The sequence below is a fragment of the Balaenoptera ricei genome, chromosome 19 (genome assembly GCF_028023285.1).
Source record: "Balaenoptera ricei isolate mBalRic1 chromosome 19, mBalRic1.hap2, whole genome shotgun sequence".
Classification (NCBI taxonomy): Eukaryota; Metazoa; Chordata; class Mammalia; order Artiodactyla; family Balaenopteridae; genus Balaenoptera; species Balaenoptera ricei.
In genome coordinates this window covers 3723625-3749617 of record NC_082657.1, presented here as the reverse complement: position 1 = coordinate 3749617, position 25993 = coordinate 3723625, and the positions used below count along the sequence as shown (strand labels likewise).

The 25993-nt window shown below is 48.1% G+C and overlaps 1 protein-coding gene across 1 annotated transcript; it reads right to left on the bottom strand.

The window, feature by feature from the left end:
- Positions 1-11108: 11108 nt before the first annotated feature.
- On the bottom strand, positions 11109-17076 carry LOC132354083 (leukocyte immunoglobulin-like receptor subfamily B member 3). The gene is made up of 13 exons (XM_059905698.1): positions 17043-17076; positions 16850-16885; positions 16380-16664; positions 15930-16232; positions 15408-15704; positions 14846-15148; positions 14125-14175; positions 13300-13416; positions 12865-12907; positions 12742-12779; positions 12470-12522; positions 11524-11688; positions 11109-11450 (listed from the first exon to the last, which is right to left on the bottom strand). The coding sequence occupies exons 1-13, from the start codon at positions 17074-17076 to the stop codon at positions 11307-11309; spliced, it is 1869 nt and encodes a 622-aa protein (XP_059761681.1). The 3' UTR covers positions 11109-11306.
- Between the last annotated feature and the right edge of the window lie 8917 nt (positions 17077-25993).

Sequence of the window (25993 nt, the reverse complement as noted above, 5' to 3'; positions counted from 1 at the left end):
TAGTTGCGGCACACGGGATCTTCATTGCTTCATGCAGGATCTTTAGTTGCGGCATGCGAACTCTTAGTGGCATGCAAACTCTTAATTGCAGCATATGGGATCTAGTTCCCTGACCAGGGATCGAATCCGGGCCCCCTGCATTGGGAGCGTGGAGTCTTAGCCACTGGACCACCAGGGAAGGCCCCTATGTTCCTTTTGAAGAGTTAAAATATTAACTCTGTGGAATTAGGTGTGTGTATTATAATGCCTGCAACGGCCACTAAAAAAACATGTGAAGATTTTCAGTTAGAATATCAATAGATATAATGGAATACTAAAAATATACTCCAAAAAGCCAACAGAAGGCAGGGAAGGGAAACTTGAAGAGCAAACAATAGAGGGGATAAAGAGAAGACAAACAATAAAAGGGAAAATGTAAATACAGCCTTGTCAGTAATTACATTAAATATAAATTGTGAAAGCACAATTAAATGACAGAGATTGTAAGACTGGATTAACAACAAGTAAGACCCAAGTATATGCAGTCCTCAAGAGGTTCACTTAATACAGTGGTATGAATAGGTTAAAAGTGGTATAAATAGGTTAATAGGATGAAAGACTGTATTATGCAAACATTCATCAAAAGAAAGCTTACGTGGCTGCATTAGTCTCCTATTGGTGTTGTAACAAATTACCACAAACTTAGTGGCTTTAAGCAACACAGATGTGTTGTCTTACTGTTCTGGAGGTCACAGATACAAAATCAGTCTCAGTGGGCTAAAGTCGAGGTGTCAGCAGGGCTGGTTGCTCTTAGTGGCTCTGTGGTGAGAATCTGTTTCCTTGCCTTTTTCAGCTACAAGGGTCTGCCTGCATGCAGCACCTGGCTTGTGGCCCCTTCCTTCCATCACTCCAACCCCTGTTATCACGTGTCCTACCCCTGATTCTGATCCTTTTGTCTCCCTCTTACAAGAAGCCTCGTGAATACACTGGGCTCACCCAGATTACCTAGGATAATGTCCCATCTCAAGATTCTTAATTTAGTCGCATCTGCAAAGCCCCTTTTTGCTATGTAAGGTAACATATTCACAGGTTGCAGGGATTAGGGCTTGGATATCTTTGGGACAGCAAGGAAGTGACATTACCTTCCTTGGTGGCTGTGCTGTACAAGACAGTACAATAAAATGTATCAGAGGCCTTAGAGCAAGAAAATTATCAGGGGTAAAGATAAAAAGGTCAATTCATCAAGAAGACATAGTAATCCCAAATGTGTGCACACAAAACCGCAGAGCTTCAAGGTATATAAAGCAAAAACTGACAGAAATGAAAGGACAAGTAGATAAATCAACAGTTATAGTCAGGGACTTTGAGACTCCTCTCTTGGTAAGTGATAGAGCAAATAGATGGCCAATCAGCAAGGATATAGAAAACCTTGACTATACTATCAACCAACTTGACCTAACTGGCACACAGAGCACACTCAACCAACAGCAAAATACACCTTTTTCAAGTGTGCATGGGATACTGGCCAAGATAGTCTTTATCCTTGGCTATTAAACAAAGGTTAACAGATTTAAAAGAATTACTATCATACATCACTTCTTTTCTGACCCTAATGGAATTTAAGTTAAAATCTATTATTAGAAAGCTATCTGGAAAATCTTCAGCTATTTGGAAATTAAACAACACACTTCTAAATCATCCATGGTGAGGAACTCAAGGAAAATTGGAAAATATTTTGAACTGGATGAAAATGAAAATACACTAACCTTGTGAGATGCAGCTAAAGCAGTGTTTAGAAAGAAAGTAAGACCAGCAAGTGCTCATATTTAAAAAAAGAATGGTTTTTGGGACTTCCGTGGCGGTCCAGTGGTTAAGACTCTGCACTTCCAGTGCAGGGGGCATGGGTTCTATCCCTGGTTGGGGAACAAAGATCCCACATGCCTTGCGGTGAGGCCAAAAAAAAGAAAGAAAGAAAGAAAGAAAGAATGGTTTCTAATCGCTAACCTAAGTTTTCATTTTAAGACACAAGAAAAAGAAGAGCAAACTTACCTCAAAGTAAACGTAATAAACATTAAAGGGCAGAACTCCATGAAACTGAAAACAGAAAAACAATAACAGAAATAAATGAAAGCTAAAGCCGATTCTTTAAAAAGGCCAATAAAATTGACAAACCACTAGTCAGAGAAATTATGGAAAAAAGAGGGAAGACACAATTTGCCAATATTTGGAATGAATGACAGGGTATCACTACAAACCCCACTGATATTAGTAGGGTAATAAGAAAATATTACAATTCTGTGTCCATAATTTTGACGACTCGTGAGAGACATAGACTACCAAAACTCATTTAAGAAGAAATAATCTGAATATTCTTTAAAAATATTAAAGAAATTGAATTTGTAGTTAAAACAACTTTCCAACAAAGAAGACTCCTGTCCAGAGTGGCCTCACTGGCATGTACTACTAAACATTTAGGGAAGAAATAATGCAATTTTACACAATCTCTTCCAGGAAATAGAAGGGAAGGAAACACTTTGCAGCAATTTTATGAGTTAAGCATTACTCCAAACTCAAATTAGGCAAAGACAGTACAAGGAAAGAGAGCTGCAGACCAATATCCCTCAAGAACATAGAAAAATTCTCACCAACATATTGGTATATGAAAGCCAACCATATCTGAAAAGGATAACATATCATAACCAAGTGTGATTTATCATCAGATGCCAGGCTGGTTCAACATTTGAAAACCAGTAAGGTTAATCCACCATGTTAATAGACTAACAAAGAAAACCCACATCATTATATAAGCATATGCACAGAACGATTTGATAAAATTAATAAGATGCCCAGCTATATAGGAATAGAAGGGAACCTCCTTAATCAGATGGAGAGCGTCTGGGGTCTACACTTACCTAATGTCATACCAAATGCTTTCCCTCTGTGGTTGGGAAGCAGACAATGATGCTCTCATGACTTCTGTTCAGAATTGGCCAGTGCAGTAAGACAAGTAAGAGGGAAAAGAAGCTTACAGATTGAAATGGAAGGAATAAAACTGTCTTTATGCCCAATCTACATGATCCTGTATGGAGGAGTTCCTAAGGAATCTACAAAAGAGCTTCTGCAACTAGTAGGTGAAGGAGCAAGTTCTCAAGATAAAAGATCAATATTCAAAAACCAATTGATTTCATTCCACAAATTAACAAAGGACAACTGGAAAGCAAAATTAAAACACAATACTATTTACTATAGCACCGAAAACCATGAACGTGTAGGAATAAACATAAGTATATAAGTGTAAGATCTGAAGACTAAGAACTATAATACGTAGGTAAGAGAAATTAAAGAACAACAAAAAAAAAGATATACCACATTTATTGATTGAAAGACTCAATATTTTAAGATATCAGCTCTCTCTAAATTGATACGTGTTCAAAGAAACACCAATCAAAATCTGAACTAGCTTTTGTAGCAATTGACACGCTGATACTAAAATGGAGGTAGAAATATGTAAGAGCAATAATAGCTCAAGAATTTAGAAAAGGAATAAAATTGGACGTCTTATTCCAAGACTTTCTATGGAAGGAGCAAATGTAGTGGATAGTGTGGAATTTGCATAAGGATAAGTAGAAAAAATAAACAACAGAGATCCCAGGAGTAAACACGCATATATGATCAATTGATTTTTAACGAAGGAACAGAGTACTTCCTTGAGGAAAAGATAATCTTCTTAACAAATGTTTCTGGAAGAACTGGATATTTATTTGGAAAAAATGAAGCTTCACCTTTACCTCACACCATACACAATAATTCACATGAAATGGATCATAGATCTAATTGCAAAAGCAAAACCATAAAGTATCTAAAAGGAGACATTAAAGAAAATCTCCACAACCTTGGATTAGACAAAGATTTCTTTTTTTTTTTTAAAGGCTTTATTGAATTTGTTACAATATTGCTTCTGTTTTATGTTTTGGTTTTTTGGCCGCGAGGCATGTGGGATCATAGCTCCCAACCAGGGATCGAACCCGCACCCCCTGCATTGGGAGGCGAAGTCTTAACCACTGGACCACCAGGGAAGTCCCAAACAAAGATTTCTTAAGAAAGGTACAAAAAGCAGAGAAAACAACAAAAACAAAAGATTTATTGGACTTCATAAAATTAAAAACTTTTGTTCTTCAGAAGACTGTGTTAGGGAACTTCCCTGATGGTCCAGTGGTTAAGACTCTGCACTTCCACTGCAGGGGGCGAGGGTTCCATCCTTGGTCAGGGAACTAAGATTTTGCATGCCACATGGCGCGGCCAGAAAATAAATTAAAAAAAAAAAAAGACCGTGTTAGGTAATGGAAAAAACAAGCCAAGACTAAGAGAAAATAGATACAGTATAAATATATATATATATATATATATATATATATATATATATATATAGTGTGTGTGTGTGCGCGAGATAAAGGATTTGTATGTAGAATAAATAAGAACTTTTACAAATAAATAATAATAAAACCTTCCCACTTGAGCAAAACAGTTTAAACAGACATTTCTCAAAAGAAGATATATAAATGACCAATTAGCACATGAAAAACTGCTTAACGTCTATAATGATTAGAGAAATGAAAACTCAAATGAGTTACCAATAAAGCTGATGAATCAAAAAATTATACTGCACCGAAGAGGGCAGCTACAGAAGAGTACAGACTTTATAGTTCCATTTTGATGAAATTCTAGACCTGGTAAAACGAATTCCTAGTGAGGGGCACTGCTTGCTGTTTGGCTCAGTGTGGGTTTGGAGGCTGTAGGTTGACTAAAAGGTCACCATGGAATCTCAGGAGTGATGGCAATGTTTCATATGTTGATTGTGGTGACAGTTGCTACGTGAATGTCTACATTTGCCAAAGCTGATCAAGCAGCACAAAGGGGGTCCATTCCACGTCTCAATATACATACACATACTTACTAGGCAGGCTCAACCAGTGTCCATCCCACCAGGATGAAGTCAACCTGCAACCACGTGTCTGATTTGCTTCCATAAGGAATGATACAACGTTAAGGACTCAAGTGTTCCTTTCCTCTGCTGACACAATGGACATCAGCAGTATCTGTAGTTAGGTCACTCCCGGTGAATGGCAGTCAGTCCCTGATTCCAGGCTCGTGACGAGCCTCCATCTCTGTCTCTGCGGCCATCCTTCAAAGGCCCAGTGTGTCAGCAAGGAGGCAGAGGCTGGCAAACATCCACGGAACCAGGCGTCCTGTCCCCTTGGCTGTTAAGGACCCTGTCTGCAGTGAGGCTCTGGGGGGGACGTTCATACCTCATTGAAAGACCACGTGCCTTGTGCCCACTCCTGTAGCCACTCCTCCTTCCTGGATATCCTTGTCTCCTCCCGCTCAGTTCCCCTGACTGTCTAGGCAGGGCGGTTGCTCCCGTCCCCGGGTCTGTGTACATCTTTCCCTCTACCCTGTTCTCTATCCACACACACAAAAGGTGTTATCCTGTTCATCACCCAGATGTCTGCCCCCTGAAAGCATTTTCCCTCATTAGTATCTTTCAGGTACAGGGCTGTAGAGCAACACCACCCCCAAACCTGACGCTGCTCAGACGTGACCCAGGCCGTAAAGCTGCAGAGGACAGCTGAGGGAGGGGTGTCACCATGACAGGTAGCTGTGGAGGTATCCTGTGCCTCTAGCCCCTGTCTTCGTGGGGCTTACCTTGTTCTCCGGACCTATTCCTGGCCCCAGGTTTACCACTCATCCAACAGTGGGTTGCAACCCAATGACTTGGTGGGAATGACAACACCCGGCTCATCACGGGAAGTTCCAGCTGCACAGACACTTGATGTCTCTTTGTCAGTCAGTCAGTGTCTGTTGGGAACCAGGAGGCTGCCAGGAGCAGTTTTTGCTTTAGTTAATTAATTAATTAATTTTATTTTTGGATGCGTTGGGTCTTTGTTGCTGCGCCCGGGCTTTCTCTAGTTGCAGCGAGCAGGAGCTACTCTTCGTTGCGGTGCGCGGGCGTGTCATTTCGGTGGCTTCTCTTGTTGCGGAGCACGGGCTCTAGGCGCGCAGACTTCAGTAGTTGTGGGGCACGGGCTTCAGTAGTTGTGGCTTGTGGGCTCTAGAGCTCAGGCTCAGTTGTGGTGCACGGGCGTAGTTGGTCCGTGGCATGTAGGATTTTCTGGGATCAGGGCTCGAACCCGTGTCCCCTGCATTGGCAGGCAGATTCTTAACCACTGTGCCACCAGGGAAGTCCTTAGGAGCAGTTTTTTAAGTGGCGTCTAGCTCTCTGTTGCAGGTGGTGGATGTGGTGACATGAACCCATAGGGCTAAACCTCACCTCTGCCACTGGGGCTCAGCAGAGAATTCACACAGCCTCCGGTACACTCGGATACCTGGGGTCCTGGTACTGCAGCCTGAAGCTACTGCAGAGCCCCACCTTCCTGGGGACTCCACTCAGACCTGCAAGCTTCTCAGTAACCTGAGAAGTCAGTTGTTTTCTCGAGGATGATATATGCTGCTTCCACAAGCCAAGAATGCATACCCAGAATTGTGCCTCTTTCTCAGCGTTAGGTGTTGCGATGCAATGGCACGTGCTTTACTACACAGGGTGTGTCTTGGCAGCCCTCAGAGAATAGGACCTCTATAAAGGTCACTGCTTTGGCAGGCTCTGCATCTTTGAATTTCCCTTTCTTTCTTTCTTCCTCCCTCCCTCTCTCTCTCTCTTTCTTTCTTTCTTTTCCTTCCTTCCTTCCTTCCTTCCTTCCTTCCTTCCTTCCTTCCTTCCTTCCTTCCTTCCTTCCTTCATCTCCCAGCATATGGAATACATACCAGAGTACTCTCCACCCTCTAACCATCAGGTCCAGTTAGCAAGATGTCATCAATGTTGTGGACAAATGGGATGTTCTGCCCAATGTCACGATGCCGAGGGTCCCTTTGGACTGTGCTGTGAAAGAGGGAGAGTTAATTTCTCTCTGGACAGAGTATGAACGTGTACTGCAGTCCATCCTAGGTGAAGAACGGCTTCTTAGTTACCAGATCCACAGCTGCCTAGAAATGACCAAAGGCTGCCTGATTCTGTTCTAGGAAAAATATACATCCCGCGCAGCAGCTGTGACAGGGCTTAGCGCTGGGGGAAGTCTGAGGCCCTCCACCACCAACCACCCCTGATCCGCTCAGTTTCTGCAGGGGCCAGGCTGGTTTACTAAGCAGGGGTGCGATGGGCCACCACCACTCCCTCCCTTAAGTCTTTGAGGGCAGCAGTAACCTCTGCTATTCCACCTGACCGCAGGGTTGTTTTTGATTTACCATACACTGGGTTATATGAAAGTTATATTGTTTTTTTTGTTCATACCGGGCAGCTTACAGGATTTTAGATCCCCGACCAGGGATTGAACCTGCACCCTGGGCAGTGAAAGCGCAGAGTCCTAACCACTGAACCTCCAGGGAATTCCCTGGAAAGTTATATTGTTAAGTATACAGATTCTGCTTCCTTTCTTTAAAGACTGTGTAACTATGTTTTGGAAGTTGATTAAATGACTTTGTGGTTCAACTTTGTGGTTCTTTTCAAGGCTTAAAAAAAAATCTGCTTTTGGGTACATCCTAGGGTTAGTTTGGTCTTACTGTGAAGGGTAGGTCTGCTTGTGATAAATCCTCTCAGTTTTCCTTCACCTGAGATTGTCTTTATGTCCCCTTCATTCCTGAAGGATAGTTTCACAATGCATAGCATTGGGGATCAACAGTTCTTTTCTTTCAGCACTTGAAACTGTTGTGCCACTACCTTCTGATAAGTCCAAGGTCACGTGAGTGGCGGGTTCCCTCCACAGTGAGGAGGCATTTCTGTCTCACTGCATTCAAGGAACTTCTTCCTCTTTTTCTGGATTGTGATGAGTCTTGGCATGGATTTCTTGGGGTTCATCCTGTTTGGGGTTCACTGAGTTTCATGAATGCATAGACTCATGGCTTCTGCAAAGTTTGGGGAAATTTCAGCCATTATTTCTCGAATAGTTTTCCAGTCTCATCCTCTTTCTCCTCTGCTTTTAGGACTCAGATCCCAGGGATGTGAGGTCATTGAGACTCCGTTCTCATGCTTTTCCAGAATATGTGCTCACTGGTGTTCAGACTGAGTAATTTTTATCCTTGTATCTTTACATCATTTCCTCTGTTGCCTCCATTCTGCTGTTGGGTCCGTCCATCCATGGAGCCTTTTATTTTAATTATTGTATCTTTCAGATCTGAAATATCCATTGCGTTCTTTTTTTAAAATTTATTTGTTTTATTTTTGGCCGCGTTGGGTCTTCGTTGCTGCGCGTGGGCTTTCTCTGGTTGTGGCGAGCGGGGGCTACTCTTCGTTGCGGTGGGCGGGCTTCTCATTGCGGTGGCTTCTCTTGTTGCGGAGCACGGGCTCTAGGCGTGCGGGCTTCAGTAGTTGTGGCTTGCGGGCTCTAGAGTGCAGGGTCAATAGTTGTGGCTCAGGGACTTAGTTGCTCTGCGGCATGTGGGATCTTCCTGGACCAGGGCTCGAACCTGTGTCCCCTGCCTTGGCAGGCGGATTTTTAACCACTGCATCACTAGGGAAGTCCTCCGTTGTGTTCTTTATGTCTTCTCTTTCTTTGCTGGGCCTTTCTAGTTTTTTAGATTTATTTTAAGCATGTGTGTAATTGCTCCTCAAAGCATTTTTATTATGGCTGTTTTAAAATCCTTGTCAGAAAATTCCAAAATCTGTGTCATCTCAGTGTTAGCAGCTGTTAAGGATGGTTTTTTCTCACTCAAGATGAAATTTTCCTGGTTCCTGTTGTGACAAATGATTTTTCAAATTAGACCTGGTCATTTTGGATATTATGTTTTGAGAGTCTGGGTCTTATGTAAATCTTGTTATAGAAGGACTTTTCTTACACGTGGCTGGGGCACTGACTCATTACTGCCAGGTGGATGGGGCAGTCCAGGTACCCTACTCGGTCTCCTTTGACACCCACTGTGTCATTCCTGGGGTCTTAGCAGTCTTAGTGTGTCTGCCGCCTTCTCTCTACCCTTCAGAGTACAGGCAGACCTTGGAGATATTGCAGGTTCAGTTCCAGACCACAGCAATAAAGCAAATATCACATTAAAGCAAGTCCCACAGTTTTTTGTTTTCCCAGTGCATATAAAAGTTATGTTTACACTATACTGTAGTCTGTTAAGTGTGCAATAGCATTGGTCTAAAAACACAATGTACATACTTTAATTAAAAAATAATGCTGTTGGGGACTTCCCTGGTGGCGCAGTTGTTAAGAATCCACCTGCCAATGCAGGGGACATGGGTCGATTCCTCGTCTGGGAAGATCCCACATGCCGCGGAGCAACTAAGCCCGTGCACCACAACTACTGAGCCTGCACTCTAGAGCCCGCGCACCACAACTACTGAGCCCATGTGCTGCAACTACTGAAGCCCGTGCACCTAAAGCTCACGTTCCCCAACAAGAGAAGCCACTGCAATGAGAAGCCAGTGCACAGCAACAAAGAGTAGCCCCGCTCGCTGCAACTAGAGAAAGCCCCATGCGCAGCAAGGAAGACCCAACACAGCCAAAAATCAATAAAATAATAATAATAATAATAATGCTGTTGGAAAAATGGCACTGATATGCTTGCTTGATGTGGGTTGCCACAAACCTTCAATTTGTAAAAACAAAAACAAAAACAAAAAACTCCCTGCAATATCTGGGAAGTACAATAAATGGAGGCATGCCTGTATTCTTATGTTTGTTGTGTATGTAAAGTCCAGGAGTTTTACTGTGCTTTGTGGGGGGTTAGGGAGACATACTTCTATTTTCTCCTGCTCCAAAACTGGAAGTCTGAAATGCAATAGGAAGACATATATATTATATATTGTATAATATATATATATTATACAATATATATATTATTATATATTGATGATGTTCCCAGTGACGTTAGATAAATTCTTTTCAAATTCGAATAATAGGTCCTTATTCTATTTTGGATTTTCCACTCACACAATTTTGTAATCTTGAGCAATACAGTTTTATTCCATCCCTCAGTGCCTATCACTTTTTTTTCTTTATTTAATTGGTTGGTTCTTCCAGGCCTGCTGAATAGAAGGGTAATAGTGAACGTTCTTGGCTCAGTCTCAATTGCAGACAGAAAGATTGCACGTTTTTACCTTTAAAAATGATTTCTATTGTAGATTTTAAAAGATGCTTTTACAAATAATAGGAAATTCCCTTTTATTCCTGAGTTTTTTTCATTATAAATTGGTGATGTATTTTATCAAAAGCTTTGCGTCTGTTGATATGATGATTTTAAAAATTTCTTCTTTTAATGTTTGAATTGTATTGATTGATTTCTGAGGATGAAACGACCCATGCATTCCTTAAAAAAAAATACCTGCATGTTCATGATATATTACTCATTTAATATAGCAATGAATCTTGTTTGTGAGTATTTTGTTTAGGAAAACAAAAAATAGAAAAACAGAGCTTCCTGTGATTTTCCCATTTTGTAGTTTCTTTGTCAGGTTTTGGTCTCAATTTTTTTCTGGCCCGACAAAAGGTGTTGTGGGGAGTATTCCTTTCCTTCCCTATTCTCTGCAGAAGCTTGTGTAAGTTTGGTGTGTGTGTGTGTGTGTGTGTGTATTTCAGAAGTGCATACGTGTTCAGAAGCATTCACCAGTGAAGCTTTCCGGACTCAGAGTTCACTTTTTGGGAAAATTTTAAATCACAGAGTCAACATATTTAATATATACAACAATCCAGATTTTCTATTTATCCTAATGTCCATCATTTTGGTAAATTATATTTTTGAGAATTTTTGTCCATTTCATCTACATTTTCTAATATAATGGCATAAATTGTTCATAAAATTCTTTATTTATATAAAGTCTATAGGATCTGCCGTAGCGTCATGATAATAGTAAAGCATGCCTTCTCTCTTTTTCCCTTGGTCATTGTGCCTAGGGTTTATACGTGTGATTAATGTTTTCAAGAATGAAGTTTTTTGGCTTTATTGATTTTTCTCTACTTTTTGTTTGTCCTCATTAGTAGCTACTCTTGTCATTGTTATTTCCCTGCTTCTACCTTCATTTGGAATAATTTGCTATTCTTTTTCAAAATCATTGGTAATTGAGAAGTCTGTTGCTATTTTTCTAAAATGTAAGGATGTTAGTTATCTTTGAGGGTAGAATCAGGTGACTGCCAAAGGGTCCCAGGGGCTCCTGGTGGTCTGTGTTGGGAGTCCAGGCTGTCTGATGGTCGTTAGGTGGTGTCCACTGCGGGCAGCTCCTGTGCCTTCCGGGGTCCGTGCAGTCTTCCTTCCTGGAGCGTGGGGTCTGGGTCCTTCCTGAGCTAGCGGACGGCGAGAGCAGCATACACGCTGGGCTCTGCTGGGGGCTCCCCTGACTGGGGGGCAGGGGGTGCAGTCTCCCGTCTGAAGGTCGAGTGGTTCAGCTGGGCATAGGTCACATCCTGGGGGGCTTCAGATGCGGCGGCCTGCGGTGGGGGAGAGGGAGGGTGTGTGGTTGGGGTGGGGGAGGCCTGGGGGCCGGGACAGGATGGGACCCACCTGACTGTCCCTCTGCCCGTCCTCTTCCGCTTGTCTGTCCTTCGTGTCCAGCAATCTCCCTGACAGGGAGGAAGGAGAGGTGGCCACCCCCTGCCTTAGTCTTGATCTTGAGTGGTACACCTGGGCGTACGTCCCCTCCTGGGGGTCTGCATCCTGCCTGTTCTGCTGGAGGGAGAGAGTGGGACAGAAAGGGGACTTCCTGGATCCGCTGTGATCTCCTCCCGTCAGCTTTCCGCTGTGTTGCCAGAGTGATGCTTTAAAACCTTAGATCAGGTCACTTTCCTGATGGAAACTCCGGGGACCTCCTAACACCTTGGAGCCTCTGGATTCTTTCTGCAGTTCTGATTTCTGTATTAACACGTTATCTCTCTTGCTCATTTGGCTCCAGCCGCACGGCCATCTTCCGGCAAAAGCATGTCCCTGCCTCAGGACCTTTGCACTTGCTGCCCCCCCACCATGCACTCTGTCACCTTCTCTTGCTTTACTTTCCTTATCTTGACCTTGCATTCTAGGACGCTACCTGCTTCTTTACATATAGTCTGTCTCCCCCACCAGGTGAGCTCCCTGCTGCACCTGCAGCACCTACAGGGAGCCGGGGGATGTGCTCTCCTTGTGCACCACTTTTGGGTGAACGAAGGAAGGGGGGCCTGGGGACTTTCAGGTGATTCACTTATTCACAAATCCTCTTGAGACGTGGGACTTGTCTGCAATGCCAGAAGGTCAGACAGAGGACGAGGAGTCAGGAAAGGGGACCCCGAAGGAGGGGCCATGAGGTCACAAGGAAACAGGAGGGGTGGAGGCACAGCAGGACGACCCAGGAAGCCCGGAAGGAGAGGTCAGTGCGGGACGCTGCTGGAGCTGGGACGTGAGGGCAGAGACGTGTCCACTGGACTGAGTTTGGCAACAAGAAGGTCTTTGGTGGCCGGCACAGGAGCAGGGGTCTCACCGGCTGGTCCAGCTGCACCCCCTCCTCAGGCTGTGTGTCCTTCACGGCAGCATCTGCTGGGGCGGAACAGGGTGTGTATCGCTTGGCGGGATTCCCTGAGGTCCCTCAGGGCTGGAGCCCCCGCAGTGCACCCAGAAGGGGCCACTGAGACCCAGGGGTGAGGGGACGTGTGGGGTTTCAGTCCGCACCCCCTGAGCCCACCCCGTCCCAGCCTTCCCCTCCCCCACCGCCTCCAGGACCCTCTGTCCCCCACCCCGTCCTCTTCTGCTCACAGAGGGCCTGGTCCTGGGCGGCGGCGGCTGGGCAGGAGCTGGGGAGGAGGCGGGCGTGTTAGGGGGAGAATGAGGGGGAGCTGCGGGCGGGGTGGGCCTGGGGGTCTTCGGGGCGGGAGTTACCTGCTCTGCAGGCCTCTGTCCTTGGGCTGTGGGTCTGTAGCCCCTGCGGGAGGGTGGAAATCAGCCTCGCCCTGGGCAGGGGCAGATGACTGAGGCTCGGCCCTGCGACTGTTACGACCCCCGCCCCCCGCCCCTCACACGGGATTCAGGAGGAAAGAAGGAGGCCTGAACTCATACTTGCGTACATGTTTCAACAGTTCATGAGATTGAAAAGGAGGAAGATACCTTGAATTATACATGTCAGCTGACAGTACGTGTTTTCTTTCTAGATTTTTGAGTTTCAGTCTCTGGACGATCGTTTTCTAAGCTGACCTTGCCCATCTCTTAACCTAATTATTAATTAGTAACCTAAGGGAAACTCTCTTAGGTTTCCCTTTGGCTGGTGACCTAAGTCCACCACCTCCAGGGGCCTGGGTCACCCCGTTCCCTACTCACCCGACTTCCTGTGTCTGCTCTGACCCCGGTGTCGGATGAGGAGGAAGAGGAGGACGAGGAGCAGCAGGACGAAGGCCACCGAGACCCCGATCAGAACGTTCAGGTGCCATTTCAGACCTGGGGCACCTGTGACGTCATGAGTGAGCCCAAGATGCCACTTAATTGAGTGCCTACTGTGTGCAGACTTGTGCTGGGGTCTGTGCATTTATCTCCTCTAACCCACTCCACCCATTTTACAGATGAGGAAACTGAGGCACAGAGAGGGAATTCACAAACCCCAGGTGACCCAGCCTGGAGGTGGCAGAGCTGGGATTGGAACCCAGGGCTGTGGGCTCCCTGAGCTGTCCTCCTGCTGCGCCCCGCCCAAGGTGGACACCAGCTTTGTGCTCTGGGGGCTTCTCATCTGCAGGGGGGCCTGTCCGAGGGTCTCATCTGGAGCCGAAGGTCCTTCCTTGTTACCCTCCCCTCCCCCACCACAGCAGGGACTGGGGGAGGGGCCGGCTGTGTGCAGTTGACTCTTCATCTTTCCCTCCCCCTCCCCGTACAATGCCACCATCACTGCAGCGGAGGGGACAGGCCCCCGTACAGTCACATCCTCAGGGGCCTCCCTGTGAGGCCTCCTCTCCTGGGGGGTCACAGCCAGAAGTCAGAACTGAAGGAAATCTAAGCTCTGGGCCACGATTCTCTAATTTTACACTTGGAGAAACTGAGGCCCAGGCAGGGGAAGGGGGTCCAAGTCAGCGTCTCCACAGGTGCCTGAACCAAGGGCATAACTCAGCCCTGCCCCCCTGGACCCAGCACCATGTCCCACAGACCCTCACTCACCCGTCTGCGGGCCTGGCTCCGTGGGGGGAAGGAGCCCAACTTCAGAGCCTCCTGGGGGTCAGGACAGGAGGGAAGGGTCGGGGGCTGCTTCTCCCCACATCAGCCCACTGCTCTCCCCCAGGATGGCCCCCGACATTCCCTCTCCACGGCGCCCCCCCCTTCATCCACCAGCCTCAGAGCCCCGGGAGCCTGTGGTCGCTCCAGCATCTCTACCTGACGCCCAGCCCCCCTGGGACACAAGCTGTGCTGAGATTGGGTCAGGATTTAGAGCAGCTGAGGACCTCAAGGGACAGGCCTGGGGCCAGGTGTCCACGTACTGGAGAGAGCCCCAGTGACTCACCAGCTCTTGAATTGGGCCCTGTGTGTGGGTGGTGGTGTCCCCAGAGGATCCTGGGAAAATGCCTGTAGTTGGGTGAGGGGCTGTGGCTTCCCTGGGACCCCCCCCTCTGCGCACACGCGGCTCACACTCGTGTCCTGTATCTGCTCTGGGGCTGCCCTTGGCTTTCCCCCTCCTCCCATCTGAGAAGTCTAGTGACCGGACGTGAGAAGGAACAGGGACAGGAGGGCCTTGTTTCCCTCCGTCCCTCTGCAGGGTGGACCCCCCTCCGGATGACCCTCCCTTGACTCTCCTTTGGAGCCCCCCTCACTCCTATGCTAGACAGGGGGCCACCTTCAGAGCTGACAGCAGGGACACAGAGGGGACAGGGCTGGGGCCCCTCACCTGAGACCACGAGCTCCAGGGGGACACTGGCGTGTGACAGCAGGTAGCGGTTACTGCTGAGTGAGCTGTAGCACCTGTAGGTCCCACTGTGGGCTGAGGTCACAGGACTCATGGAGAATTCGGCCTGGAAATGCCGACCTCGGTACTTTGATCTAAGACGCAGTGGGGAACGGGCTGACCCCTCCTTGGACAGAAGGAAAGTGTCCGTCCTGCTCCCTGACTGACACAGCAGGGTCACGTTCTCGCCTGAGGTCACCACGGGGCCCGGCTGCACCGAGAGGGAGGGCGTGTCAGGGAACCATCCTAGAGAGAGGAAGGGGGGTGAGGGGCTGCCCGCCCCCCTGGTTCTGAACTGCGACTCAGCAGGGCCTCCCTGAGGCCCCTCATCGCTGTCTGTCTCTGTTTTCTCTGAGTCTCTCCCTCTCCCTGCCCACCCCCGTCTCTCTCTGTCTCTCTCCCTCCCTGGGGACCCCGCACGCCTGGTCCCAGCATCACCACCTGGGGCTCCCCCGGCAGGGCCTGTGCAGAGTCTGGGTCCCTTACCGACCCGCTGGCTCCTCACCTGCCACCAGGACGTCCAGGGGGTCACTGGGGGCCGACCACTCGGAGGAGGGGTTGTGCCCACCGTAGCATCTGTACCGGCCCCCGTGGGTGCTGGTCACCGGGCCCAGGGGGAAGTCGGCCTGCGAGAGCCCAGCCTGGGGCTGCCGGCCAGGGCGCTGGGGGAGGGCCTGTCCCCCCTCCTGGGACAGAGCGAATCTGTCGTAGCCGACGTCAGAGCGACACTGGAGGGTCAGGCTCTGTCCAGAGGCCACGACAGGGCCCTGCGGGGTCAGGAGGGAGGGCTTCCCAGACACACCTGGGGGAAGACCAACCCTGGGCTGTAGGGGCTGGTTCCTCCCGTGAAGCCCCTTCTCCCGTCCTGGTCCGCAGGCCTCACTGTCGCTCACACTCTGTGTCTCTGTCCTGTGCGCCCCACTCTCCCCTCACCCCACCCTCTCATCTGGGACAATCCTGGGAGAAAAGCATCTAATAATCTGTCTCGTGCCTCAAAGTGTGTGAGGCCAGGGTGGGACTTCCTCACCTGTGACCAGGAGCTCCAGGGGGTCACTGGGGGCCGACCACACGTGGGGGGTGTCCCTGTTAAAGCCGTGGCATCTGAGCGTCCACCTGTGGCTGGGGGTCACGGGACCCACAGAGAGCAAGGCCTGGGTCTGCCCATAGGGGCTTCGCCATGCTTCCAGGATCCCAGAGGACTTGGGTTCTCCTTCCTTAGTCAGAATGAACCCGTCCCATCCCTGCCATGAGCTACACTGGAGGGTCACGGTCCCTCCCGAGGTCACCACAGGGCTCGGCAGGGCTGAGAGGGTGGGTTTGTTGTGGACCCCTAGGAGAGAAGGAGGGAGCTTGTGAAATGGGGCTCACACCCCCCTTCCCTCCCCCAGGGCTGGGCTGTGAGAGGGACACACCCCTGAGAGCAGACCCCCTTCCTGAGGGCAGAGCCTGAGGCCGGGACCCCCGAGTGTCCTCTCACCTGTCACCACCAGCTCCAGGGGGTCACTGCGCTCTGACCAGCCAGTGGGGCTGAGATAATAACAGTGGTATCTCCCTGCGTCGGGCTGTGTCATGTGTGGGATGGAGAACTTGCCCTTGTCCCTGGGCTCCAGTGGGGACTGTCTGTCCCAGGGAGCTGAGCTTCCCTCTTTATCCAAACGGAACTCCCAGGCCCCCAGGGTCCCCTGACACCAGATGGTCACGGGGCTCCCCGAGGGGATCACAGAGCCTGGCTCAGCCCAGATGGTGGGTTTGGGGAGGGTTCCTGGAAGGACGTCAGAGGCTGGGTCACAAGGCATCCTCACCCCCCAGGTCCCCAGCTCTCAGCCCCAAACCTCCCAGACTCCCCCTCCTTCAGCCCAGAACCGCTGTTCCCCATCCCCATTGCCTGGGGGTGGCCCCTTGTCCCCATGAGCAGGAGGGAGCTGGGACACCTGGGGACAGACTCACCTGCCTGCACGTGGGTCCTCAGGCCCACACGCAGCCCTGGAAGAGAGACCCCTGTGAGAGATTTGCCCTGAACCCTGAGCAGCGCCTCTCCTCCCCGTGAGCCTCCTGAGTCCTGGGGGCTCCTGACGGAGCAGCCTGGCTGTGGGGGGGGTCCCTCCGTGCCTAGGGCTTCCCCTCCCCTCCTCCATCTCACCGAGGCAGAGCAGGGCCGTGAGGCTGGGGGTCATGGCGTCTCGTCCCTGTGGTCCAGGCGGTGCAGATGGAGGAGACCACGGTGCCCTCGGGACGGAGACCCGAGGGTGTGTCCCCCGGGAGGCTGGTCCTCCCCGTCACGGGGCTGTCACGTCAGCAGCCCCACAGGAAGGGGAACTGCCCCTCCCCAGGAGCCTGGCCCTCGTTTCCACAGGGCTCAGGCTGGAGTGGGCAGCGGGCTTCTGCAGACATATCTGACCACGTCTGAGGCCTCACTTGACCCATAAGCTGCTGCCTTCGTGGCCTGAAGTCCTTTTTGACCCAAGCATCAACACATATTTATTGGGTATTTGCAATGTGCCTGGCTTAGAAGTACATCCTTGGACATGACAGATTCAAACCCTGAGCTTGCAGAGCTCAGATTGGCAAACAAACGAACAACTGAACAACGACCACCAGCAATCAACCCCAGAAATATTCAGTGTATTTGTTTCCTGTTGCTGCCGTGGCAACCACTACAAGTCCATGGGTTAAAGCAACACAGATTTATTACCTTTACATTCTGGAGGTCAGAAGTCCAAATGGAAACCCTTGTGTTAAAGTCAAGTTGTTGTCAGGCTGTGTTGCTCCTGAGAGCTCTGGGGTGGAATTCATTCCCTCACGTGTTCAAGCTTCTGCAGGCTGCCATGTCCCTTGACTCAAACCCTCCCATCTTCCAAGCCAGCAGGCACGTCTCTCCAACTTCTGCTTCCGAGTCCCATCGACCTTGGCTCTGGCCCCTCTGCCTCGCTCTTTCACTCATCAGGACCTTGGTGGTAACATGGGCCCCCCCCCCGGGTAATCCAGGGCCGTCTCCCCATCCCCACCACTTAGAAGGTGCCTTGGGGGGATCTTAAAGGGAAATTCAAGGCTCATCCTAAGAGTACAAAATGATAGTACTACAAATAGGACTCAGTATCCTTCCTCGCGGAGTAAGGTAGAGCAGGTGGTGAGTTTCGAAATCGCGAAGACTTTCCTGCCCACCCCGGCTGAGTAGAGGGACAAGAAGACAGAGCCTGGGAGGCCACGCCGACTAAGAGGACGCCCCGGGCAAGTGCCCATCACCCCCAGCGCGGGTTTCAACACTAAAGGTTTCACAGGAAGCAGAACAGCTATTTCCCTACACGTCAGTCTCTGTTGCCATCCTAAATAAGACGCATGACGTCTCCTTTTTTAGAAAACAATTTCTGCCCGTCATAAACCCCAGATGTGTGCTCCAGACACGGTCCAGATATGCCGTCAAGTGCCGAGAGCCCGATGCTGGGTTTCGAGCTGGACGGTCAGAAGATCAATGGTTCCTGCCCAAGGTGTTTCCTCTCCCCACACTTAAGTGGTTCGTGTTCATCTCCAAATGCTCCTAGATCACGGAGTCCTGTTTGGATTAATGAGATTTAAAACAAGCGCACGAATGGAGATGTTGGGTTCCTTCCTTTACAGCCTTGGTCATACTGGGGTTGATGAGAGAGGTGACTGAGGGCTCCTGAGGAAGGGGAGACCCTGCAGAGAAAGGAAGCGTGATACACACAGAATAGGAGGTTTGCCCAAACCACTTCCTGGTTAGATGCAAGCTGTACATTTTGGGGTGGAATACCACTCAAGCCATATTGTCCTTGTTTCTCCTTTTTGGTGATTTGGGCTTTCCTAACTTGGTTAATTCGGCATGCCCCAGGTTTCTCCAGAGTAAAGCTGTTATTTGCCCTTTGTAATTAATCACTGGTTTGTGGGGAGGTACTTTGAGAGTTTGTGCATATCATGCTCCTTATTAAATTTTCACTTTATAAGTTTAGCAGCTACTGACCCTATGCCATAGCAAAAGCTTCTCTTCTCCCAAATGCACCCATTCACATGGAAATCACATGGTTTATAATATCCCACTACTTTTAAATGCCTGTGAAATACGGCCAATCCTTCTTGTGTTTCTTCTGTCATAATAAGCAGACGCATCGAGGCTTTATTTCCTGATGACTCAGAGGCTGTATGGTGTGTTTTAATTTCTGGTTGGGCTTGTCCCCGCTACCCGCATAGCTCTTCTCTTTGTGTGTTTTCCTAGGTATTCTTATATTTTTATTTTTCCATATGGAGCTTAGTATCAGCTTGTCTATTTCCAGAAGAAAAGCTTGTTAAACTCAAAAGCTTTTGCACAGCAAAGGAAACCATAAAAAAAACAAAAAGACACCCCACGGATTGGGAGAAAATATTTGCAGATGGTGTGACTGACAAGGGATTGGTCTCCAAAATTTACAAACAGCTCATGAGGCTTAATATCATCAAAACAAACAACCCAATCAAAAAATGGGCAGAAGACCTAAATAGACGTTTCTCCGAAGAAGATATACAGATGGCCAAGAGGCACATGAAAGGATGTTCAACATCACTAATTATTAGAGAAATGCAAATCAGAACTACAATGAGGTATCACCTCACACCAGTCAGAATGGCCATCATCAAAAAATCCACAAACAATAAATGCTGGAGAGGGTGTGGAGAGAAGGGAACCCTCCCGCACTGTTGGTGGGAATGTAAATTGGTGCAGCCACTATGGAGAACAGTATAGAGGTTCCTTAGAAAGCTAAAAATAGAGCTGCCATGTGATCCAGCAATCCCACTCCTGGGCGTATACCCTGAGAAAAACATGGTCCAAAAGGATACTTGCACCCCAGTGTTCATTGCAGCACTGTTTACAATAGCCAAGACCTGGAAGCAACCTAAATGTCCATCGACAGAGGAATGGATAAAGAAGACGTAATACATATATACAGTGGAATATTGCTCAGCCATTAAAAAGAATGAAATAATGCCATTTGCAGCAACATGGATGGACCTGCAGACTGGCATACAGAGTGAAGTAAGTCAGACAGAGAAAGAGAAATATCGTATGATATCCCTTATATGCGGAATCTAAAAAGAAATGATACAAATGAACTTATTAACAAAACAGAAACAGACTCACAGACTTGCAGAATGAACTTAGGGTTACCGGGGGGAAGGATGGGGGGAAGGGATAGTCAGGGAGTTTGGGATTGACATGTACACACTGCTATATTGAAAATGGATAACCAACAAGGACCTACTGTATAGCACAGGGAACTCTGCTCAATGTTATATGGCAGCCTGGATGGGGGGGAGTTTGGGGGAGAATGGATACATGTATATGTATGGCTGAGTCCCTTTGCCGTGCACCTGAAACTATCACAACGTTGTTAATCGACTATACTCCAATATAAAATAAAAAGTTTAAAAAAAAAAGGAGAAGAAAAGCTTGTTGGTGTACTTGGAGGACTGGGGTACGTTTATAAACTAGCCTACGAAGAGCTGACGTGTTTGTGATGCTGAGTCACTCTGTCTAAGGATAAGGCGATTTTCTTAATTTGTTCAAATCTAATTTTTGCGCCGTTCAGAAATGTTTGAAAGATATACATTTGCATGGGTTAAGTTTTGCACATTTCTTATTACATTTATTCCATAGAATTTTCCTTTGTTGTTGTTGACATTCAGGGTGAAGTTGGGATTTATTTGTGTATATGAAAATGGTTATTTCATAGAAATTAATTTTATAGGGACTACTAATTTGATTTTTTTTAATGGTTGAGTGACTTTTATCATTGCGTCTCTAGGGCTTTCCAGTCTGCTTCCTTTCTACACCCTCCACTCTCACTGCATGGTACAGCCCTCCTCCCCGCATCCTCTGTTTGCCCAATTCCCCAAGTTCTGCACGTGCAGCTTCTCCCTGGTGTTCACAGTCTTCCAAGAACTGCCTCATCCTGCCTCTCCAACTCTGCTTTCCCGTCAGTATCCCTATCAGAGCAGAACAACTGCAATCCATGTGCGGGCAGGGTCTTGCATTGCCAGAAATTCAGTGGAAAAAAAAAAAAAGTTGGCGATGGTGCATTCTGAGTCCTCTAATATTCCACCCTCTTTTTGGGGGGCAACTGGCCTAGTTTCCTAGCACCTAGAGAACAATGAAACATTTGTGTAGGTGCAAGAATTATAAAGATATGTCTGATTTGGAAAGCCTATAATACTACAAAATAAGAATCTAAAAGTGTAAAACCCTCATAAAAACAATAGGAATAGGACGTCCCTGGTGGCGCAGCAGTTAAGAATCCGCCTGCCAATGCAGGGGACATGGGTTCGAGACCTGGTCCGGGAAGATCCCACACGCCGCGGAGCAACTAAGCCCATGCACCACAACTACTGAGCCCACATGCCACAACTACTGAGGCCGCATGCCACAACTCCTGAAGCCTGCGCGCCTGGAGCCCGCGCACCGCAGCCAAGAGTAGCCCCCGCTCACACAACTAGAGAAGGCCCACACACAGCAACAAAAACCCAACGCAGCCAAAAATAAATACATAAATAAAATTTTTAAAAAAGGAATAAATTCTTTCTCCCAGGCCAGGATTTCCAGAAGTTTCCTTAAGAGCTGATGGAACCAGATGACAACTAGGACAGGACGCCCTTTGGTTATTGCCTTTCTTTCCGTTGGCCTTCCAGAACATTCTTGCATGTTTCTCCCTTTATCCTAGTTAGCTGTCTCCACTCCAGGCCACTCTCATCTGGCCTCTGCTACCCCTGAGTCGGTGTAGAAAGGTGCAGGCTTGTAACCAGCGCCCATTTCTTTCTCTCCTTCCCTCGGGCGGCAACCTTCAGTGGCCGGGCTGTGGTTTCCTTTGTTAGAGAGCTGCCGTGTTAGGCACTGCTGGGGTCCAAGGCTAGATGTGCAGCAGTTCCAACGGGTGTGACCTGAAATGATCTAGAACTGTGGTCTGATCTAGGAGGTGACTAACCACTGTTCAGCTCTGTTCTCCTTAAAAGGGTGAGAGGACCTTCTGACTTCAGAACTGACACATTGGGTGGGAGGGAAAAGAGGAAGCAGGGATTGAAAGAAAAATTGTCATATGATCCAGAAGGCAAAGACGCAGAGGCTTTCAGAAGGGCTGGAGTCAAGTGAACAGACACTGCATTAAATCCATTGACTTTAGGTTTTCAAGCACACGTTTTTAGCCTCTGTTTCATATCCCTCTGGGTGACCTGCTAGTTTCATGTTCGATCTGGTTGACAGCTCTGTAGGTCTCAGCATCCCACGGACAGTATCCCTTCTCAAGGATGCCTACACGGCTCTCCACATTTGGGGGAAGGACCTTATCAGCCCCAAACCGTGAAGAATGAAACCATCCGTGGGGAAAATTCCAAGCAATGGGGAATAGGGATACATTCCTATGAATGAATACATTCCCAAGTGTCCATGAGTACATTCCCAAGTGTCCATGAGTGCATTCCCAAGTGTCCATGAGTGCATTCCCAAGTGTCCATGAATACATTCCCAAGTGTCCATGAGTGCATCCCCAAGTGTCCATGAGTACATTCCCAAGTGTCCATGAGTACATTCCCAAGTGTCCATGAATACATTCCCAAGTGTCCATGAGTACATTCCCAAGTGTCCATGAATACATTCCCAAGTGTCCATGAGTGCATTCCCAAGTGTCCATGAATACATTCCCAAGTGTCCATGAGTGCATTCCCAAGTGTCCATGAATACATTCCCAAGTGTCCATGAGTACATTCCCAAGTGTCCATGAGTATATTCCCAAGTGTCCATGAGTGCATTCCCAAGTGTCCATGAGTGCATTCCCAAGTGTCCATGAGTGCATCCCCAAGTGTCCATGAGTGCATCCCCAAGTGTCCATGAGTGCATTCCCAAGTGTCCATGAGTACATTCCCAAGTGTCCATGAGTGCATTCCCAAGTGTCCATGAGTGCATCCCCAAGTGTCCATGAGTGCATTCCCAAGTGTCCATGAGTATATTCCCAAGTGTCCATGAGTGCATCCCCAAGTGTCCATGAGTACATTCCCAAGTGTCCATGAGTGCATTCCCAAGTGTCCATGAGTACATTCCCAAGTGTCCATGAGTACATTCCCAAGTGTCCATGAGTGCATTCCCAAGTGTCCATGAGTATATTCCCAAGTGTCCATGAGTGCATCCCCAAGTGTCCATGAGTAAATTCCCAAGTGTCCATGAGTGCATCCCCAAGTGTCCATGAGTACATTCCCAAGTGTCCATGAGTGCATTCCCAAGTGTCCATGAGTACATTCCCAAGTGTCCATGAATACATTCCCAAGTGTCCATGAGTGCATTCCCAAGTGTCCATGAGTATATTCCCAAGTGTCCATGAGTGCATCCCCAAGTGTCCATGAGTAAATTCCCAAGTGTCCATGAGTGCATCCCCAAGTGTCCATGAGTGCATTCCCAAGTGTCCAGGAGTGCATCCCCAAGTGTCCATGAGTACATCCCCAAGTGTCCATGAGTGCATTCCCAAGTGTCCATGAGTGCATCCCCAAGTGTCCATGAGTGCATTCCCAAGTGTCCATGAGTGCATTCCCAAGTGTCCATGAGTGCATCCCCAAGTGTCCATGAGTACATTCCCAAGTGTCCATGAGTGCATTCCCAAGTGTCCATGAGTACATTCCCAAGTGTCCATGAGTGCATTCCCAAGTGTCCATGAGTGCATCCCCAAGTGTCCATGAGTGCATTCCCAAGTGACCATGAGTGCATTCCCAAGTGTCCATGAGTATATTCCCAAGTGTCCATGAGTATATTCCCAAGTGTCCATGAGTGCATTCCCAAGTGTCCATGAGTATATTCCCAAGTGTCCATGAGTATATTCCCAAGTGTCCATGAGTGCATCCCCAAGTGTCCATGAGTACATTCCCAAGTGTCCATGAGTGCATCCCCAAGTGTCCATGAGTGCATCCCCAAGTGTCTATGAGTGCATTCCCAAGTGACCATGAGTGCATTCCCAAGTGTCCATGAGTATATTCCCAAGTGTCCATGAGTATATTCCCAAGTGTCCATGAGTGCATCCCCAAGTGTCCATGAGTACATTCCCAAGTGTCCATGAATACATTCCCAAGTGTCCATGAGTACATTCCCAAGTGTCCATGAGTACATTCCCAAGTGTCCATGAGTGCATCCCCAAGTGTCCATGAGTGCATTCCCAAGTGACCATGAGTGCATTCCCAAGTGTCCATGAGTATATTCCCAAGTGTCCATGAGTATATTCCCAAGTGTCCATGAGTGCATTCCCAAGTGTCCATGAGTATATTCCCAAGTGTCCATGAGTATATTCCCAAGCGTCCATGAGTGCATTCCCAAGTGTCCATGAGTACATTCCCAAGTGTCCATGAGTGCATTCCCAAGTGTCCATGAGTGCATCCCCAAGTGTCCATGAGTGCATTCCCAAGTGTCCATGAGTGCATTCCCAAGTGTCCATGAGTATATTCCCAAGTGTCCATGAGTATATTCCCAAGTGTCCATGAGTGCATCCCCAAGTGTCCATGAGTACATTCCCAAGTGTCCATGAATACATTCCCAAGTGTCCATGAGTACATTCCCAAGTGTCCATGAGTACATTCCCAAGTGTCCATGAGTACATTCCCAAGTGTCCATGAATGCATTCCCAAGTGTCCATGAATACATTCCCAAGTGTCCATGAGTGCATTCCCAAGTGTCCATGAGTATATTCCCAAGTGTCCATGAGTGCATCCCCAAGTGTCCATGAGTAAATTCCCAAGTGTCCATGAGTGCATCCCCAAGTGTCCATGAGTGCATTCCCAAGTGTCCATGAGTGCATCCCCAAGTGTCCATGAGTACATCCCCAAGTGTCCATGAGTACATTCCCAAGTGTCCATGAGTGCATTCCCAAGTGTCCATGAGTACATTCCCAAGTGTCCATGAGTGCATCCCCAAGTGTCCATGAGTGCATTCCCAAGTGTCCATGAGTACATTCCCAAGTGTCCATGAGTGCATTCCCAAGTGTCCATGAGTGCATTCCCAAGTGTCCATGAGTATATTCCCAAGTGTCCATGAGTACATTCCCAAGTGTCCATGAGTGCATTCCCAAGTGTCCATGAGTGCATCCCCAAGTGTCCATGAGTGCATCCCCAAGTGTCCATGAGTGCATTCCCAAGTGTCCATGAGTGCATTCCCAAGTGTCCATGAGTATATTCCCAAGTGTCCATGAGTATATTCCCAAGTGTCCATGAGTGCATCCCCAAGTGTCCATGAGTACATTCCCAAGTGTCCATGAGTGCATTCCCAAGTGTCCATGAGTATATTCCCAAGTGTCCATGAGTGCATTCCCAAGTGTCCATGAGTACATTCCCAAGTGTCCATGAGTGCATTCCCAAGTGTCCATGAGTGCATTCCCAAGTGTCCATGAGTGCATCCCCAAGTGTCCATGAGTACATTCCCAAGTGTCCATGAGTATATTCCCAAGTGTCCATGAGTATATTCCCAAGTGTCCATGAGTGCATTCCCAAGTGTCCATGAGTACATCCCCAAGTGTCCATGAGTGCATTCCCAAGTGTCCATGAGTGCATTCCCAAGTGTCCATGAGTATATTCCCAAGTGTCCATGAGTACATTCCCAAGTGTCCATGAGTGCATTCCCAAGTGTCCATGAGTGCATCCCCAAGTGTCCATGAGTACATTCCCAAGTGTCCATGAGTGCATTCCCAAGTGTCCATGAGTACATTCCCAAGTGTCCATGAGTGCATTCCCAAGTGTCCATGAGTACATTCCCAAGTGTCCATGAGTGCATTCCCAAGTGTCCATGAATACATTCCCAAGTGTCCATGAGTGCATTCCCAAGTGTCCATGAGTGCATTCCCAAGTGTCCATGAGTGCATCCCCAAGTGTCCATGAGTAAATTCCCAAGTGTCCATGAGTGCATTCCCAAGTGTCCATGAGTGCATTCCCAAGTGTCCATGAGTACATCCCCAAGTGTCCATGAGTGCATCCCCAAGTGTCCATGAGTGCATTCCCAAGTGTCCATGAGTGCCTCCCCAAGTGTCCATGAGTACATCCCCAAGTGTCCATGAGTGCATTCCCAAGTGTCCATGAGTGCATCCCCAA

What these genes read in the sequence shown, in the direction of transcription:
- LOC132354083 (XM_059905698.1), bottom strand. Translation starts at nt 17,076, where the DNA reads ATGACCCCCAGCCTCACGGCCCTGCTCTGCCTCG. An exon ending in CCTGGAGCTGGTGGTGACAG is followed by an intron (nt 16,233 to 16,379) that starts GTGAGAGGACAC and finishes CTTCTCTCCTAG; the next exon opens with GGGTCCACAACAAACCCACC. An exon ending in CCTGGAGCTCCTGGTCACAG is followed by an intron (nt 15,705 to 15,929) that starts GTGAGGAAGTCC and finishes GTCTTCCCCCAG; the next exon opens with GTGTGTCTGGGAAGCCCTCC.